General features: G+C 35.2%; 2 protein-coding genes across 3 annotated transcripts; one reads left to right on the top strand and one right to left on the bottom strand.

The window, feature by feature from the left end:
• Positions 1 to 10064: 10064 nt before the first annotated feature.
• LOC125186500 (probable glycerol-3-phosphate acyltransferase 2) lies at positions 10065 to 12052 on the top strand. The gene is made up of 2 exons (XM_048082869.1): positions 10065 to 10771; positions 11108 to 12052. The coding sequence occupies exons 1-2, from the start codon at positions 10103 to 10105 to the stop codon at positions 11981 to 11983; spliced, it is 1545 nt and encodes a 514-aa protein (XP_047938826.1). The 5' UTR covers positions 10065 to 10102; the 3' UTR covers positions 11984 to 12052.
• A 991-nt stretch (positions 12053 to 13043) lies between these two features.
• LOC125186501 (ethanolamine-phosphate cytidylyltransferase-like) lies at positions 13044 to 17679 on the bottom strand. Of its 2 annotated transcripts, none has more exons than XM_048082870.1 (10): positions 17538 to 17679; positions 16386 to 16791; positions 15570 to 15805; positions 15018 to 15196; positions 14341 to 14412; positions 13952 to 14019; positions 13729 to 13849; positions 13572 to 13637; positions 13358 to 13480; positions 13044 to 13261 (listed from the first exon to the last, which is right to left on the bottom strand). In XM_048082870.1, exons 2-10 carry the CDS (start codon positions 16736 to 16738, stop codon positions 13190 to 13192), a joined length of 1290 nt encoding a protein of 429 aa, XP_047938827.1. In that variant the 5' UTR covers positions 16739 to 16791; positions 17538 to 17679; the 3' UTR covers positions 13044 to 13189. The 2 variants fall into 2 exon arrangements, with proteins under 2 accessions (XP_047938827.1, XP_047938828.1); XM_048082871.1 differs by lacking the exon at positions 17538 to 17679 and adding an exon at positions 17279 to 17391.
• Positions 17680 to 20768: the final 3089 nt, after the last annotated feature.

Genomic DNA, 20768 nt, shown 5'->3' with positions numbered 1-20768 from the left:
CCTAAACATAGGTTTTAAAAAAATATATTGGAAATTGTTGAAATAGTTAGTGGAACGTGAGGTCCATTACCAAAAGTAGTATTCCCTCCGTCCCACAAGAGTATACACTTTTTGATTTTGGAAAACTTTTTCTTTCTTAGAGCATTCACAATAAGAGCCTATCTTTGGAGAGCCTATCTCTATTTTTTTCATGCCATGTTAGCAGGCCCATCCTAAAGTCTATCTCCCTGCAATGAGTGCCCATCTCAGAGCCTATCTCAGAGCCCATCTCATTTCCACATCATCACTATTTTATATTTTTCACTTTTAATTTAGTGTGAAATAAAATAATATAAAATAACTAGAAATAAAGACAACTCAATAAAAAACAAATTTCAGTAAAAAAATATCCTACATTTAAAAAAATTATGGAAAAAAACAAATAAAAATATTAATAAAAATATTGAAAACATTGTGACTAGAGAGAAGTAAAGTGAGATAAAATGAAATGGGATGAATGTGAATAATTAATGGAGAATAGAGCATATATATGGGATAAAAAATAAATAAAAACATAACAAAAAAAAGGATATCGGCTTAGCCGATCTATTGATCTTTGGGGAGGAGCCCATAAGAGTGGCCATCGGCCCTTGCTCCACAATGGGAGCCTTAGAGAGCCGATGGGGGGCCCAATAGATAGGCCCTTGCTATCGACCCCCATTGTCAATGCCCTAACGACGTGAGATCTATTTTCCACTAACAATATTTTAATTATTTTTTCTTTCTACCTCTCTCTTACTTTACAATTTTTGCATCAAAGTCTCGGGTCGAATGTGGTATGTGCAAAACCTCATTACCATATGCAAAACCTGATAATTATTGATGAATGACCAAACACGGCAAACTGGTTCCACCGCAAACAGTTCCCCACGCGAGGGTGCGCCAGTACCATTTTGTGAGTTCTTACAACAATTCCTTCGCCACACCCAATTACAGAAAGATCTAATCAAATATATTTGGTCGAGATTTGGCAAAGAGTAACCAATCTGCTATAACATTTTATAGCATAACTCTTCAGCAATGATGGTTGTCTTTCCACTTAAAGGAGAAAACTACTCATTTTGGTCACATTATAAGTGAGACGTATTCTTTTTTAGACCATCCCACTATAAATGAGATATATACATCTATGACAAAAAACAACACTCCATCTCCCTTTACTTTATCATCTGTCTTACTTTTTCTCTCTACTACTCTTAAAAACCGTGCCCAAAAAAGAATATTTTACATCTAATGAAATAGAGGGAGTACAAAAGATATTTTCATTGTAAAAAGACCTTCATGCCTACATTAGCTCCACTGTGTCAACTTCACAAATTTTAGTACTGGTACTCTCAAAGTCCGTGAAATAATGTCTTATTTTGCTATTTTGGGATGTCCTTAATTTAAAGTCTCATTTATTTTTTCCATTTTATATAAGAGAACCCACGTTCACCAATCTCATTACACACACATTTTATTAATTTTCAGAATAGTTATATACTACTATTAAATATTAGTAAAATAATAAAATTAGAGTAACCACAATAGGTTGCCGCGTGACGCCGCGGCGCAGCTGCGGCGGTCTATTGCAAGGCGGGGGCCGCTGCAGCGGGGAGGAACAGCAGCGAACACGGGTCCCCATGTGGCGGGGGTGGCGGAGAGCACGGCGGCGCCGCGGCAGCCTATTGCAAGCCGCGAGACCGCCGCGGCTGCAATTTCTGATCTTTTTTTTTTTAATTTATTTTTATAAATACAACCTATTCCTCATTTTTTACTTCACACATCCACACTATAATTAAAATATACTAACAATTGATAAAATAAGTGATTTGTAATTGTGGCATACCAAAACAAGTTTTTGTAGCTGTGCTGACTAGACGGATAAGTTTTCTATGGCTGTGACTTGGTTGGGCTGCCTTACTGGACACTCTTAACCAATAAAATTAATGGTGGACGTGAATGAAACATGAACGAATTAAAATATTGGAATGGAGGATTCAAACTATAATTTTTTTACTGAACCATATTGTAATTATATTCTCATAATATAGGTTACCTTCGACCATGCATCTACTTGTTTTATTTTTTTTGGTCTTTTTTTTTTCTCATTAGGTACTCCTGTAGAGTACTCTCTCCCAGAATAGGAGTTGAATTTTAGTGTGTACAAATTTAAGAAATACTACCCCCGTCCCACATTAAGTATTACATTTTGTCATTTCGGTCCGTCTCATAATAAGAGTCACATTTCACTTTTATCATAAATGGTAAATAGACCCCACATTACACCAACCAATTATACTCACATTTTATTATATAACTAATATATATAAGTGAGACTCATAATCCACTAACTTATTCAACCTACTTTCTTTACATTTCTTAAAACTCGCGCCCATACTAAATGTGACATTTAATGTGGGACGGAGGTAGTATAAAGAATAATGGATTGGAAAAGTTAGTGGGACGTGGAGTCCACTTTTTTATACTTCCTCCGTCTCACTTTAGGAGTCCCGGTTTACCATTTTTGGGTGTCTCACTTTAGGAGTCCCGGTTAGAATATTCCATAAATGGTATTAGGCCCCACATTCCACTAACTTTTTCTCACTCACATTTTATTATAAAACTAATATAAAAAAGTAGGACCCACTTTTCACTATCTTTTTTCACCAACTTTCGTTTACATTTCTTTAAAGCCGTGTCGAAATCAACCGGGACTCTAAAAGTGAGACTGAGGGAGTAATTGTTTTATACTCCCTCGGTCCCCGATTAAGAGTCACACTTTTCCATTTCGGCATGTCCCCAATTAAGAGTCACACTTCATTTTTACCATAAATAGTAAATAGGTCTCACATTCCACTAACTCAATTCACTCACATTTTATTATAAAACTAATATAAAAAAATGGGTCCCACATTCCACTGACTTTTTCAAACAACTTTTCTTTACACTTCTTAAAACTCGTGCCCGGTCAAAGTGTGACTCTTAATCGGGGACGGAGGAAGTAATAAAAATGTGAGTGAAGTGAGTTAGTGGGATGTGAGACCTACTTACCATTTATAGTAAAAAAGAAATGTGATTCTTATTGTGGGACAAACCGAAATGACAAGATGTAACTCTTATTATGGAACGGAGTGAGTATTATTTTATTTAGATTTCATTTTTTTCTTATGTGCTTTGGACTCCTCTACCAAATTGAGACTTTTTGGAGTGTGTTTTGGGCTTCTCTAGATAATTGTGACTTTTCTCTTGCTTGCAATTGATTAGAATCTTTACTCTTACAAAATACTCCCTCCGTCCACAAAAAATAGATCACTTTTGCCATTTTGGGACGTCTATAAAAAATAGATCACTTTCTAAAAATGCAAAGTTTATCTCTCATACTTTTCTCACTTTTTCTTCCCTCTCTCAATACTTTACCTACTTTTTCTCCATATCTCTCTTACTTTACCTACTTTTTCTCCTCATCTCTCTTACTTTACCAATTCTACATTAAAACCCGTGTCGAACAACAATAGATCTATTGTTTGTGGACGGATGGAGTAGATTTTTTATTTTTTTTATTTTTATCATTGAGGTTAATTAATTGACCAGTTCGATTTTAATCGAACCAATTTATCTATTAAATGACAAAATTAATACGCTAAACTAAAAACTAGTCCGGGTACCTTTTTAAAATTGGTTTGACAACTAACTAGACATGCCTTATTCTCGCGTAAAAAAACGCGGGAATAGATGTACAAGGTCTTCCAAGAGTGGAGGGCCGCAACTGACCCCACGGAGAAGAGGTTTCTTCACTCGATGCTCGAGAACATACAAGTGGATTTGGATGCCACGAGGGCACTGATGGGGGGGCACAGACGCGGGCTCAGATGCCACCGATGTGGAGGTCCCGGGTGGCAGCGGCGACGGCGATGAGGAGTAGAGAGAGGCGGGGCTCATGTGTGGAAGCCCGATTTTTTTTTATTATGTACTTTTTTTATCTATATATCTTTTTTTTATTTAAATTAAATGAATGCAGTTTTCCGTATATGTCTCGTAAATTTAATTCCGTAGTTTATCGTAAATTTCATTGCGTAAATGTAGTTGTTTTTGAATTATTTTTATTGCGGCCTGCCTGTGGCTGGCCTTAGGCTAGCCTATTTGAGTAAAATGATGATGTGGCAGGTGGAATTTTAGTGCTGATGACGTGGCAGGGAGAGAGAGTGGCTAGCCTGTGGCTGGCTTAAAGCCATTGGAGATGCTCTAAGGTTTACCGAACCAACGCTTAATACCGAAACCGTAACCGCCGGTTACAGTTCTGAACCGAAACCGTGAGAATTTATCCGAACCGAAATCATTGATCTTTGAACCGTGGTTCGGTCCAAGTTCAAATTTTTTTTAACCGAAACCGTGCCGGAACCGCCGGTTCCAAATCGGAATCGCAAAAAACTGCCGATAAACTGTGAAACTAAGCCGGAACCGCAAAAAATCAGCGGTTAGGAACCGAACCGAAACCGGCTATTTTTGAACCAGAACCGTTACCGCGAAACACCCTCGCAGTTCGGTTCCAGTTCAACAATATCCAAAACTGGAACCGACAGTTCCGAACCGTAACCGCCGGTTCCTGAACCGTGAGCACCTCTACAACTAACCAGGTTTATCAAATAACTGTAGTAACTGAATTTAAAAATTTAAAACTGCACTTAATGATTTTCATATGTCATTTCGATAATCCATAGACCTCATAAAATTCATATATTTTTTTTATGAATAAATAAATTAAATATCATCAAAATCAAACGTTTACATCATACACTCGGACATACCCGGAGGAAACAACATCAACTAGACACTACGTAGACTAAGCATACAGAGTAAACACAACAAGTCCATGGAAGAAACTAAGTCATCAAGGTTGATATTGAGTCCCAAAAGAGCAGTGTCTTGAGACACCCATTAAAACCCTAGGTGGGCGGGCCTCCTTAAAATCCTTGGGAATAAAATCCCATGGAAAAAAGCTTTCCAAGGGAAAGAAGAGTATCCTGATGAGTGACTCAAGACGTGCCATACCTCCACAGTCACCCGAAAAATCATACTCCCTCCGTCCCAAGATATTAGACCTTTATTCCTTTTTGGGGTGTCCCAACATATTTGACTAATTTTTATTTATGGTAAAAATTTATTTTACTACCAACTCCACTTACACCACTAAACAACATCTCCTAAATTCCAGTGCCCAAAAGAAAGGGCTCTAATATCTTGGGACGGAGGGAGTAACAAACATCATCTATCAGGGAGGTGAAGAACAACCTGATCATGAGAGAAACGCGAGTATAAGATGTTGTAGGCTGCTTCCTTGATCTGAAAGATCACACCACTTTGCCTTCATCTATTACAAGATTCTTTCTACCACTTACGTTCTAATAAATAGTCGTAGTCATGGACAGAGGCAGACACAAACGCAAAATTTTGACGCTGGGAGTCCAATGCATAGATAATAATTGTAGGGTATTTTTACGGCATAGCCGGAAATTGCGAGGGAGATGAGTAATGAGATAGAAATAATTAAACTAAAGATATGTATTTATTTTATATTATTAATTATGAATAAATTATGTAATAAGTAAATTAATGAAGTATAAAAGTTGAAATTATTTATTTATAAATAGTTGTAGAAAAATAAAAAAATATTTCACAATAAATATTTATATAGGTGAAATTTGAAATTGTTGGGGTTATGTGGGTCCCCAATACTATGTGTTTGTCCACTGATCGTAAATGACATGAATTTTAATATAAAATTAATAAAAATATAGAGAAAATAAATTATTAAAGTATAGTAATTGAAAAATGAGAAAAACTAAATAAATATAGACAAATTTTGGTGGAGGATCTAAAATAATAAATCAACAATATTTTTCGTGGATAGAGGTATTTATTTTCATTCTATCATCGGTGGTGTGAAACAAGATCATGTATTTTTCTTCTTCTACCAAGTCCCTACACATTCTGTTCAATCATTCTTCTTCTATATATTTTTTTCAAAAAAAATATTAGTATATTTAAATTGACGACAACGTTGTACTCGATCGGTATAGTCCCCAAAAATTCGCACGATTCATTTTGCACACAATGAGAAAGTTCTTATTATAATCACAATATATATATATAGGGATATATATATAGGGGTGTATTCAGATTAATGTGTAAAAATCTGTTAAAAGGGAAAACTAATCTCATCCCTTGATTAGGTGTGATCTGATGGTTGATATGGATGCCACTACGTGGAATTTAAAAATTAATAAAATAATCAAAAAGGGTAAAAATGGTAAAGCACAATTGTACATGATTTCGGTACATGATGTTGTTATATTTGTACATTATGTTCTATTAGTACATGATGTTGATGTATGAAAATTGTATTCTAATGTACAATTCTCAAGCTTTAATGTACAACATACCCATGATAATGTACCGGGGTATGAATTCGCGGATGGAAGCTATACTATATAGCATCCACAAATTCACAAATCCATACCCCGTCGGAGAGTGATGTACGAAATACCAGTGATAATGCACGATATAACCATGATAATGTACGATATAAACATGATAATGTACCGGGGTATGAATTCGCGGATGGAAGCTATACTATATAGCATCCACAAATTCACAAATCCATACCCCGTCGGAGAGTGATGTACGAAATACCAGTGATAATGCACGATATAACCATGATAATGTACGATATAAACATGATAATGTACCGGGGTATGAATTCGCGGATGGAAGCTATACTATATAGCATCCACAAATTCACAAATCCATACCCCGTCGGAGAGTGATGTACGAAATACCCGTGATAATGCACGATATACCGATGATAATGTACGATACACTCATGATAATGTACCGGGGTATGAATTCGCGGATGGAAGCTATACTATATAGCATCCACAAATTCACAAATCCATACCCCGTCGGAAAGTGATGTACGAAATACCCGTGATAATGCACGATATACCGATGATAATGTACGATATACTTATGATAATGTACCGGGGTATGAATTCGCGGATGGAAGCTATACTATATAGCATCCACAAATTCACAAATCCATACCCCGTCGGAGAGTGATGTACGAAATACCCGTGATAATGCACGATGTACCTATGATAATGTACGATACACCCATGATAATGTAGCATCGCATTACACATCAGACCCAAAGTTAACATCATTCACCAAGGGTTTAGTAGTCCATGGGGGTAGGGTGTAGTACCATCATATTAACATAAGTTCACTAACCGATGGAAGTTAGATCCAGTCCCCTAGGGTTAACTCATCCATAGGGCTAGGGTATAGTATCTACAAGATTACCTTAATGAACGTTGTGTTACTGAGTCAGTACTACACCCTAACCTCATGGATTACTAAACCCCTGGGGAATGGATATAACTTTCGTCAATTAGTAAAAAAATTATAATCTACATTACGTAGAAGGGGTATATACATTAAAACACATTAATGTACATTATTAACACATTAATGTACACATTAAGTTAATGTACTAATCTATATAAATGATGTAACAGTAATATACCCAAATTGCCCTTAATGTACGAAACTGGTATAATAATGTACGGCGATTCTTTAAATCAAAGCCATTAGATTAATAGATCCAAGGGTTTATATTAGTTTTATGTTTTATACTAGGGGGTGATAAGGAGGGTAATGCACCCCTATATATATATATATATGTAGTGGTGGACGCAGGATTTTGTAGTTGGGGGATCCAATTTTTTTATAATAATTGTAAGGTATTATTTGATGTAGTCGTAGTCGAAAGTTGCGATATTATTATGATGCGATGGAAATTAGTAATGAGATAGATTTAATTAGATGATATAGAAACTAGATATGTGTATATAATACTTAATATTAATTATGAATAAATTTTGAAATAAGTTAAGTAATGAAGTCTATATAGCATGAAAATTTTTATGTATAATAGTTGTAGAAAAATAAAAAAATAAACATCACAAAAAAAATACTAGCTATTTTTTTTTTTTTTTTTGAATGGATTAATTGGTGAAGTACATAAAATATGATTTTTTTGTGTATAATTGATGTAAGAAATATTAAAAAACATCAGAAAAATAGTAAAAATACAAGTAAAAGCCAAGTTGAGCTTGATGGGACTCGAACACAGGCTGAGAAAACGCTAGGCAAGGCACTTACCACCTGTGCTAAGTCACCATATTCTACTTAATGAATATAAAGTATATAGTAATATGTGAAATTGTTGGGGGTTCCATGGGTCCCCAACACCCCATATAGGTCCGCCACTGTATATATGTATGCTTGTGTGTTATTTAAGCTCTAAATCACAAAATCTCATATATTAATCTCACAATTTCTTAATATAAAAAAATCAAAGATGTAAGCGATTAAAAATTTTAAAAGGAAAGAGACATTCATTGATGACGAGTGATGCCTAACTAGTAAAGTAGGTATTCTTGATCTAACATTGACTAATACTTCTTCCGTCTATTAACAAGACCATCTTTAAGGGTACACTAAAATCTAAAATAAGATAGGTATTTAGCTTCAATAGTACTCAAAAATCAATCCTATTTTAGGTTTTTTAGAAAAAAAAATACCTATCTTTAAATTTACAATAAACTAAAACCTAAATTTTTTTCAAATTTTGAGAATAAAAAAGGCATAATATAGAGAATATTCTTTTAAGTTTGATTTTAATATAAATGGTTGAAGTAAAATCAATATTTAGTATGAGATTTACACTAAAATGAGTTTGAGTTTAGTGGAATGATTGGAGATGTTCTAATGTCTCACTTTAAGTTTTAATAGAAAAATAAAGTATAAATGATAAGGAAATACATTAAAATTTAAATGAATAAGTTAATAGAACGTAGATTCCATAATAAAAATAAAATTAGAATGGTGGATCAATATGGAATATTTTGATGGTGGAGTATTTTTTTTAGCGGGCACAAATTTTTGTAACTAGTAAAATAAAATAAAAATGAAAGAAATCATTCGGTGGTATGTCAATTCCGTAATAAATGAAAAGACGATAAAGTAAAGGGTAAAATTAATTGGAGTGTAGAGATGGTGAGCTTATGAGCACCTTAACATAGGAAGTTTTCAATAATAGAGTCAAAGTTTAATGCGTTGGAGCAAGAAAGCATATGATTATCACCATCAATTTTCCACTTTCTTATATGAAAAAAGATGATATTTCTATTTTGCTTGCTCCCTATTTGATTGGCTTACTATTATTACTATTAAGTTCCAACGTCTACATATGGATTATTTCCCTCCTAACATTAACTACTTGATGCAACTAACATACTACCATCTGTAATTTAAGTAATCTAAATAAATGCCATTCACATTAATTGGTGTGAACTCATATTAATACGGAGTGCCAATCTCCTAATTTAAAAGTTATTCAATGAAAACTTAATTTAATTTAATTTTCTTATTTGTTATGTTGTGAAAATCTGCATCATTTATATTAGGATGTGCGCAGTGAGTAATTAAACTTAATTAATAATTATATCTTCATTTCATACTAAGTTAACTTAATATATAAAGGAACAAATTTTGTTGATTTGGTTAATGATAGTTGGTCTTACAACACATTACATATACTAGCCAACTGTGGCATTGTATATACCCATATCACCAAATCTATTGAATTTATGATTCCCAAGATTTGAAATAGATGGAGAAAGTGTTGGTCCCAAATTTCCTTTTATGTATCACCATCAGCAATGCTGTTAATACTTAATATGATAGTATTCAGTTTTAAAAATAATTTCCATTTTAGGATGTCTATTTTAGAATTCAATAACTTTTTTCTTTATATCTCTGATCTTACTTTAACATTTGTATATTAAAACTCATGTCTTTTGAAAAGTTCATATTTTTAATAGACTAAAAAAGTATAATATTACTACTACTTCATAAAATAAGTTCACAAAATAAGAGAAAGTCCATTAATACTATTATAAATTAACAAGCAAGTTCCATGCAAATGTTACATTACATCCCCATCCCATGAATTGTAAACATGGCTCTCAAAATCATCTCCCTCTTCTTTTCTACTTTCCTCAATCATTTCAAAACCCCTACAAAGAAAAATCCCCAAGAATTCATCTCAACATCACAAACCGAGTTTAAAGAATTCCGGTTTCTAGGGCAGAGATCCGACCTCGAAAACCAGGTGTTGATCTTCGACGTCGAAAAAGCCCTACTGAAATCCCCTTCGCACTTCCCTTACTTCATGCTTGTAGCGTTTGAAGCGGGCGGCCCGATTAGGTCACTCCTCCTCCTCCTTCTCTACCCTTTGATTAGGGTTTGTGCCCGCGCTTTCGCCTTCAAGGCCATGGTAATGATCTGCTTTTTCGGGCTTAAGACCGATAGATTTAAAGAGGGGAAGGCCGTCCTCCCCAAGTTCTTCCTAGCAGACGTGGGGGACGAGAGCTTTCGTGCCATACGAAGGGCGAAGACGACGGTTGCAGTGAGCAGTTTGCCTCAAGTCATGGTGGAGAGCTTCTTGATGGATTATCTAGAAGTGGATTTTGTTGTTGGAAGAGATCTCAAACTCTTTCATGGCTATTTTTTGGGATTTATGGAAGAAAGAAAGGTGCCTTTTTTAGATGGTGTGATCACTCCCAATGCCATTGGAGTTTGTAGCTCCAACCAACCTTTCCAAAATAAATTGTTTTCCACTTGCAAGGTGCAAATCTAGCTAGCTACTACTTTTTTTTATACTACCTCCGTTCACTAAATGTAGACTAAGTTGTAAATAACACGGGTTTAATTTAATGCATAATTGGAGAGAAAAGGGAAAAAGTGGTAGAAATAGTTTAAGTGAATTGTGTGGTCCACGTTATTAGTATTTAAATAATTTAAAATTTTTATATTTAGAAATTGGTCTAATTTTGGTAGACGCCCTAAAATTGTAAAACTAGTCTCGTTTTTGTGGACAAGGTAGTAATTCTTTCTTTCATGTTACTCAAATATTATGGATGTTTTTATTTTGTAATTTAATTTGAAGTTGGAATAATTGTAGGAGATTTACTTAGTGAGCGATGAAGATAGGAGAAATTGGCGCCAACTTGCAAGACATTCATACCCTAAACCGCTCATCCTTCACGACGGAAGGCTGGCTTTCCGGCCGACGTTTGTGGCCGCGCTTCTCATGTTCGTGTGGCTCCCGTTTGGTCTCGCCCTCGCCCTCGCTAGAGCAATCATCTTCTTCACAGCGCCGCCCAAAATCGCGCTGACGCTATTTCGCTTCTTCGGAATTCATCTTAGGGTTTGTAAGTCGAAGGCGTTCTCCAAATTGGCCGCCAAAAGAAATCCCCTTGATAAGGGCATATTATATGTTTGCAATCACAAGACCTTGTTTGACCCAGTCTTCATTTACTACGGCCTCGGGACCCCGTTGACCGCGGTCACCTATGGTCTAAGTAGGGTCTCGGAGGCCGTGTCGGTCATTGAGACGGTCCGGCTGACGAGGAACCGGGTCCGGGATGCTGAATTGATGTGTAGGGTGCTAGGCCAGGGTGGCGACCTCGTGGTGTGCCCTGAGGGGACTACGTGTAGGGAGCCGTATCTGTTGAGATTTAGCCCTTTGTTCGCTGAGGTAAGCGAGGAGATATTCCCGGTTGCGGTGGAGTGCTGCGTCAGCATGTTCTATGGGACGACAGCTGGCGGGTCGAAGTGGATGGACCCGGTGTTCTTCCTCATGAACCCGCGGGTGAGGTATGGGGTCCGGTTTCTAGATGTGGTGCGTGGAGGCGTTGGTGGTGATGGAGATTCGAGATTTGTGGTGGCAAATTTGGTGCAAAATGAGATTGCTAAGGCGTTAGGATTTACTTGCACTAAGCTCACAAGGAAAGATAAGTACTTTATGTTGGCAGGAAATGATGGGAACTATTTCTGACTTTATGAATTGAATTTATTAGTACAACTTTGGAATATTGCACGTTTTTTATATATTTTTTTTAATTTATTGTTGTAGATTGTTTATATTAATCGGATCAATGTGCTTTTTAGATGAGATACGTGAGTTTAGGAAAACACTAGTATATTTGGCGTGAATTTAGAGGATGGGTGACGAATTCATCCAATCCAATGAAATCTTGACGATGTAATTTGATTCCAAATATTTACTACCTCATCTTCAAAAAATAGAAACTTTTAAAATGTCACAGATTTTAATGCATAATTTATAAAATAAGAAAAAAGAAATAGGAAAGGAAGAGAGAGAGAAAAAAATGATAAAGTAAGAGATATGAAGAGAAAAAATAGTAGTAGTGTAAGTGAATTTGTAGGGTCTACTACCTAAAATAAAATGTTTAAGCGACGGTCCAAAATGAAAATGGTAGCTTCTAATTTTAAGTATCATTTCAGAATAAGTTAGCTTTTCAACGGTTATAAATTGTGAGAAGTGATAATCAATAAAAATATAGATACCACCACCAGCGATTAGGTTTCAATTATGGGGATGAAAATAATGAATTTTAGCTGAAAATGGGTTTTGTACCTGTAATTTCAGCAACATTTCGGGACATTTTTCCATCAAGCGATTTCGAAAATTGATCAAATGCTGACGTAATAGGTCAAGAATAGTTACAGAAAAATTAGCTACCTTGTTAAAATAATGTACTCTATGTTATATTTGGTCGAAAAGATTGGAGAGATTAAGCATTAATTCACCTTTTTGTTTTAGGTATTCATTTATCTTCTCCCCACGAATTGAATGCATTAACCCTAAAAAGAGCAAGATTCCTAACTCCAGTAGTGAGCATCAGAAGTTCATAAAATACAAGTGCCATAAACACTTGCAATTGAAAAAATTTTGATTAAAGTTGTTTTACCAACCAAAAATATCCTTTGATTAGTTTATGATGATGTTATCTGGTTGAGCTTGAGCTCAAACGAGTGTGCGAAGTGAGAGAGGTGAATTGGTTGGGGGTCGACCGACCTACTGAAGCAGAAGATGCGAAAAAATAAACGAATAAAAGAGGTGGCATCTGATAATTTACAAATACATACCGATCGATAGAGGTGAAACTGGCCGTAATAAAATTCTACAAAACAATCGAACTTTTTCTCGACGGATTCCTAAGAACAAAATTGGATCTACTCAGTCTGCTGCCACAAATTTCTTCTCCTCGTAATATTTCTTCTCACTTGCTTCTTTCTTTGCATTTCGTTTCTGTGGCCAACATAAACCGCACATTACTCATAAACCAAGTCCAGAAATGAATCTCCAACATGGGACAGAAAACGTTACTATGTTAGAGAAAAATACCAAATAAATCTCATGGTTGGCAATGATTCTCTCTGCTATCGAAGTGGTAGTGATGTTTTTCGGGCTCTCTAGCGTTCGGAAAATCCCCATAGATTTTGGAACCGCGTATGGATCATGTTTTCGCTGTATAAAATAATAGCCATATTTAGCACCGTGCTTTCGACATATAGCTGTAGCTCAAATTCACCACAATTGAAGAAATGATTCAACTCACGTTCGAGAAAGGGTTCTTCTCAGCTACTGTCCCGTGTACCACCAAAGATATGTTGAATGTGGTCATCTATAACATGCCATATATTAGGAAATATAACAAGATACAAATATTCATCCAAAACCAGTACAAAATTCATCAATATGCAGAAACAACTTACCACATCTTTTGTGACTTCCCAAGGCGCACCAATAATGACCTCATCGACATAACGGCAGGCCAACACACTAAGGCTGCGTTCGTGGAGAGTCATCAGCGGGTAACGACAGCCACGGAGTTCACTGCAGCAAATGAAATGATGAGCATGAATAACGGCGAGGCTAAAACATGTCAATTTATTCAGAGTAGAGTTGCAAGAGTTACGCAGAGCAAATGATCCATACCTCACAGTCTGGTCGGGATAAACACCAACAAGAAGGAAATCACCAAGTGCCCTGGCACTCTTTAGAATCTGTTAACCGAAAAGCAAAAGCAAACGCAAAAGGAAAATCTGAGTCTAGTGATGAACAGAAGGGAAGTATTTTTTCTATTTTTAACATTGTAATTTCCTACTTGCACTTTCCAAAATTTGCTTTTCCTTACTAAAAATCGAGACCAAAAACACTGTACCCTAAACAGGTAAATATACGAATTGAATGAATCACTTTAGAAGCAAATAATTCTGAATTCTTTCAGTTGTCTTCAGAAGCAAGTATGTAATTTATATTAACACAATGTATACATATAGTTGAAAAAATGATCTGAGAACTAAAGCTTCAAGCTTCAAGAATACCTCCACGTGTCCAGCATGGAAAAGATCAAAAGCACCATCGATGTACACAACGCGGGAATTTGGTCCAGGACCCTGAAATTAAATTTACCAGCAAATCCTTCAGAGCCAAAACAGGGAAGAATCTATGATCAAATTTCCTGTTTGAAGAAAACACCACAGTTTAACCACTCTGTTATCGGCATTTGCTACTAAGTAACTGAATTGTGATTATCTGATAATGCTATAGTACAATTAGAAACTCAGGTTCTTTTAGTGTTACTCTATTTGTAAAAAATCTGGTCTTAAAATAAACAAAAAAGGAGGCCATAAAGAAGGATACTAAATTTCATTCATTGCTATGGTTTTTTAAGAAACAAGTTGGCATCAAATTGCCCTATACTTTGCAGTTCCTTGAGCCACATGCCAAATTGAGAGCAGAGCACACAATATTCTGGAAATTTGGTTGCGAAAACTTATATATTCGATTATAGACAGGATATGGTCTCTATATTCTAGTTACAGTTCCTTGTAGGACTATTAGAGCATTATAAAATTTATAAATATGCAATTTTGCAAATTTAAACAACAACCATGTTTCATAGGTCGCCCATATTATTAGAGAACAGACTTTAAGTTAAAGATCTATATTTGACATTCAGGTTCGGCAAGATAATATAAGCAAAAGAGCGGAAAGATACCTTGCCATTTGAAAACTGCACAATTCTTCTTGAAGTAGGGAGGAAACTTGAAACCTGGACACCCTTTGCTTGAACTTTGTTAGTAGCGCTGCTGTTTATATTTTCACTTTCATCCGATTGAGATGATTCTAAGCATAGTTTGCCGACATTAGCTTCTTTCACCCACGAAAGTATCCTTCCTAAATACATATCACTACCAGAATTAAAATTGTAATATAGTCATCAAATCTTAGAGTGTCGGGGAATAGCTCTTTGTTTAATACAATCCAGGGATAAAAGGCTAATAAGTTGAGACAATTAAACAAATCAGAGTAGATTGTACATATAAATATTAAATCAAATTAATCATAAACTCGTAAAAATATCATGTTGTTCATAGTTGGACGAGTAAATCATTAAAATCATGAAACATTAGAGATGTAAACAATATTTGAGTTCTTTGGAAAATTATAATAATGGACCTATTAAATCAATAAAGGATTTCTTCATACAACAGCAAGTAAGCATTGTTTAACCAAAAAAAATGAACTTTGAACACGAGGAATACAGTACCTACAATATCCGTACTGGATACACCTTCTGTACGTTTGATCTGCTTGTAGCGACCAGCTTTCTTAGCTAGAGCATAGGCATCAGTTCCATCAGGAAGAAGACAAGGATCATCACCATGTATTATATAATCAATTTTATGATCCTTAAAAAGTCGGTGCATAAATTCTTCTGTAATCTCATAGGGAGCATTAGGAATTACTTCATCCACCCACTTTAATCCACTAACAAGTGCAAGTCTGAGATATAAGAAAATCAGGCATTTAATCATATAAAAAATCTATAGATGCATGATAGTATAGGAATTGACAACATGCTGATAGAATCTTTAAAAACCAAACTGGCGAAATAAACTGAACAAACTGAATCGATCAATAATGCAGATTATTGTGTGAGTTGATCTCAGGACATAGATATAAGAGGAAGATTAAATGTAGACTTTGAGCTAGCAGATACATTTGACATTACTTTTGGGCTGAAATTTGATGCTCAAGATCGACACAAGACCAGGAATGAAAATATTGAGTATTTAATAAAGTATTTCAAGTAGAAACTATTCAACTACATAACCCAAAAAACGGATAAACAAGCTTGTCCTATGTGGTAAACAAAGAAACAAAAAGGCCAATCACTAGGCTTAGGAAAGTGGATTTTCCACAGCATATATAATTCAAGACAAAACGTATAAAAAATTAAAGCTAAGCTGTGGTGACAAATAATGGTAGATTCATAATTTAAGTTGAATAATGAACTTAAAGAGTAGAAAGCGTACTCTGTTGTAAAAATCAAGAGTGAAATGAATGTATTGCAAATACAAACCTCTCTTCCATAGACAAAACGGGAGGCCCTTTATTGGCTATGATCTCTTCATCGCTGACAACTCCAACAACTAATTCATCTCCCAGTACCTTAGCTTGTCTCAGTGCGTTGGCATGACCGTAGTGCATAAGATCAAAACATCCATCCATATATACACGAACATGTTTCTTAGCGGATTTTTTCTTGTGGAAAACCCTCAAGTCAGGAAAAAGGTGAGGCATGGGTGGGACACCAATCATACCGAAGTAACTCGTTGAGAAACTGAGCAGCGCACAAGTGATCATAATACCACCAAAGAGATGGGGATAGAAACAAACCCCATCTTTTATCCAACTGCTGCTCTCAAATTCCATCTGCCTTCTCTTGCTTTGGTCCTTTGCAACTCAATACAAGAGGAGACACAAACCTTGAACAAAATTACACCAAATGTGAGTATACATACAAGTATACAAATTGCAAAAATTCCATTTCTTTTAAATCATATCAGAGTTTTGATTAGATGTTCAATCACTCAAACTGAAAATGATTTGTTCTCACAATGACCATATCCAAAATCATATCTTTAAATCAAAATACAACAAAAAAAGAAGACATGCAGTGAAGAAAGCAAAGTAGATCAACAGCAAAATTGCTAAGGAAAACATGGAATCAGAACCTGCCAAAATCAAACAATTCAAAATAATTTGGAACCAACAAATCCAATCAGAACAATTAATACTCCAATTTGAAGAATAAACAAGATCTGCAGCACCAAAGCTGAATCTTCACGAAGATACTTCATTCAAATCAAAGCAGCAGCCACATCCAAATGTAACCCCTCAATGAATACAAACTTAACAACAATGTAATCACAAGCAATGTTAAAAAGATTAGACACTCAAATAAAATCGAACCAGAGAGCAGCAGAGAGAAAGGGTTGGTGAGAACTTCGAGAAATTAGAGAAGTGTGTACGATGACACACATACACAAAAATGTGAGTGTCAAATGGAAAGGAGAAAATGAAATTACTCGTTGTTAGATTGCAATACATGTGGTGGGAAATAATAAAAAATGCATTTCCATAATGTAAATTGCACAAAAAAGTTAAGGACCATGGCAGAAATCAAGATTCAGAAACAAATGGGGGTGTCCTGTCAGTGGAGAATCTTCACCTTTTTCTTGGTTGGTGCCTCCCGTGTCACCAATTTTTCTTGCTTTGGTGGGAGATTTACCAATGACAACCTTTGTACTAAGAAATATGGTAAAAAGATTGGATCTTTGGCTTCGAGAAAGAATACAATAGAAGGTTTACATGTGATTTAATTAAATTTTTTGAATTTCTATGGCCACCACAGAAGAATTTGAAGTTTTGAACTGATTCAGATTCGGTCAAGAGAATAATTTCGTTTCTCATGGAGCATTCACTATGGTGTAATGTGAGCCCTCTCATTCCTAGGGCTGGGAAAAAAATATAGAAATATCGAAATACCGGCCTTATCGTACCGAAAAAATATTGAAAATACTGAATTTTTGGTATACCGTGACTTTTGGTACGGTATGATACCTTACCGAAAGATTCTGGTAAGGTAACAGTATGAATTTTCAAATACCGCGGTATACCGCTGCACACCGAAATTCGGTATATACCGTAAACTAAGGTATATACCACAAAAATATATAAAATATATTTTATATATTTTAAAATTATAAAATTTATTGTGAAATATATATGTAATTATGAATAAATTATATTTAATTTATTTTTAAAATTATAAAATATAAATAATATTTTAAAACTCTAATTTTCTATTTTAATTGATGTTGAAAGTCAGGTATACCGCAAAAGTAAGGTATACCGAACTTCGGTACGGTATATCGAAAATGAGGTACGGTATCGGTATGAAAATTCTTCATGCCGAACATAAGGTATACCGAAGTTCGGCATACCGAAAACTTTGGTAAGGTAAAGGTATGAATTTTTCGCATACTGTATTTACGGTAAGGTATACGGTATGGTGGTTTCGGTAAGGTATACCTTACCTACCCACCCCTAGTCATTACCTCTAATTTAATTCATTGGTGTGTATCAAATATTAAAAAATTAAAATATAATAAGTTGTATATACAAAATAGGGGGAGTAATCAATTGCTAACTAATTAACAATCCCAAACTAAGACTAAATCTTAGCCATTAGATTAGAAGTTCTAGTGGTTGAAATAATGCCACATGTATTATATTTTTTTAATTAAGAAAATTAATAAATAAAATTAGAGGGTATTAATGTCAATTCCTTCTCATTAAAATCATCTTAAAATTTTAAATTTACGTAACTCTCTCTATTTAAATTTTTTTCCGCAAAAAATATATCAAATTAAAGATAATTTTATAAGGATTCCAACGAGATCGCAATTGCATATGTTACGACGACGTTCGGATGATGAAATTTGATATTTTTTATTTTAGTTTTCGTAAATGTTGATAACCAGATTTTCATTAACAAATAAATCAAAAAATCTCAATAAAACCATGTAAAAATCTCAATAAATATGTGTTGAGATTTTCTTGTACTAGTGTTGATATTCCTATGTCATATTGTTGATATTTGTAATACACTATGTTGATATAAAAAATATTCACGAAAATTATCATATGATAACATAATGACGATATTACCCTTTATTGATATTTTGTCTACTATTTATTGAGATTCGTAAGATTTAATCTCATCCACTCATTTAAAATCTAAGGGTGGAGATTTGGTCTTGATTTTGGATTAAGGTGCTATAAGCATTAGAATATGACCCTACAAAATAGAATACAAAAAAAATTAAAATTACAAATCAGGAGGGTTCGGCGGTCGGCGCGCAATAGGCGCCATCCCAACGCCGTCCCTCCGCCGTGCTATCGGCACTTTCTCTCTCCTTAGGAGGGCTCCGCTATTGCAATGGGAGCCTTCCCGACCGCCTTCCCGGAAGGCGATGGAAAGATCTCCCATAGTGAATGCTCTTAGAACAAGTTTCCAGAAGTTCCTTTTTAAAGTCATTGGGAAACAGGAAAAGGGTTCATTATATCAGTAATATTCAATCACAATATTGTCAGACTGAGATGTGGGGGGCCCTTAGAGTTAGGGTTTCAACTTTTTTTTTATGATAAAACAGTTTTAAATTATTAAAAATATACACGTGGCTATCATTGACTTGGTGTATTAATATAATAAAGATATGATGTATTTGATTCATTAATCATTCTTAGTCACTTATATCTATAGTCATTTATCATATAGGCCATGTTTGGTTGCCAGGATTCTGTCTGGAAAAGTAATTTGATTTTTTAAATTTTAAATTCTTGTGTTTGTTTTGATTTTTAATCAAACTGAGAAAGTAATCAGAATTCGAAAACAAGAAAAGTTAGTACAACTACACACCACAACCGCAACAAGAAGCACAAAATAGATCCACAACGGAAGCAACACAACGCCTATAAATTATACTTCTCCCTAAGTTTAGAAATCATTCTCTGAAAACAATCAAAGTAATTCTCAAACTATGGAGGACGAAATTGTTAAGATGACTAGGCGATAGGCGGAGGTTGACCTCAATGACAATCTATGCGATTTTTATTGGAATATATAAGATATATGTTAGAGGAGTAATTTAGTTTGGAGGAAATATTAGAGAGGAGAATAGATGGAATATTTGGGAAATAGTTTAGAAGAGGTAATGTGGAGAAAAAATTCCCTAGTCCATGTATACCATGTGACAATCTTATTTGGTATGCGTCACTAATAATATCTTGCCAAATGGAAATGCATAGCATACATGGTAAAATGATTAAATGGCATAATCAGCGGTGGATCCAGGTGGGGTCGGGCGGGGTCGGCCGATGTTTGGCCCTCCTTCTTCGAGCACGCTCTTCATCCTCTTTAAAGCGTGTGTGTATCGTTGCGAGCTGCTTAAATTGGGCAATCTACCTGATCAGACCAGCCTATTTCTGCTTGTTTACCTGCAAAAATGTGGGTTAGTGGATCTGGTAAAAGCTCAAGCTGATCATGTTGAGTGGCTCCGATTCGAGTGAGAATAAGGGAATAGCTGACTGGAGGGCGATCGAACAAAAACCTTAACCCACTAATACTACTAATTAACTAGTATAGGGAAGTAAGGATCGATCCCACAGAGATGAGGCATTGTGACATTTTGTGTGATACGGCTTGGGGCTTGGCTGCTGCCACGCTTCACTTTGGAGGTGAGTTAAGTTATCTACTGGTTTGGAAAGGAGAAGACTAACTAAACTGAACAACTAAACTACATAACTGATCAACTCAACTAAACATTACTATAAAAAGACAAACAGAATAAACGGGGTTGTCAGGCCCTGCTAAAAGGTACGGAAAGTAAAACAACTT

The sequence above is a fragment of the Salvia hispanica genome, chromosome 5 (assembly GCF_023119035.1).
Source record: "Salvia hispanica cultivar TCC Black 2014 chromosome 5, UniMelb_Shisp_WGS_1.0, whole genome shotgun sequence".
Lineage (NCBI taxonomy): Eukaryota > Viridiplantae > Streptophyta > Magnoliopsida > Lamiales > Lamiaceae > Salvia > Salvia hispanica.
The sequence above is the reverse complement of the archived record's forward strand: the minus strand, read 5'-3'. Positions and strand labels throughout refer to the sequence as shown.

Excerpts from the sequence above, each read along its gene's own strand:
- LOC125186500 (XM_048082869.1), top strand. The coding sequence starts at position 10,103 with ATGGCTCTCAAAATCATCTCCCTCTTCTTTTCTACTTTCCTCAATCAT. Across the intron at positions 10,772-11,107 it reads AATTGTTTTCCACTTGCAAG|GAGATTTACTTAGTGAGCGA; the intron begins GTGCAAATCTAG and ends GAATAATTGTAG.
- LOC125186501 (XM_048082870.1), bottom strand. The coding sequence starts at position 16,738 with ATGGAATTTGAGAGCAGCAGTTGGATAAAAGATGGGGTTTGTTTCTAT. Across the intron at positions 15,197-15,569 it reads ATCCAGTACGGATATTGTAG|GAAGGATACTTTCGTGGGTG; the intron begins GTACTGTATTCC and ends ATATGTATTTAG. Across the intron at positions 14,413-15,017 it reads TGCAGTTTTCAAATGGCAAG|GGTCCTGGACCAAATTCCCG; the intron begins GTATCTTTCCGC and ends ATTTAATTTCAG.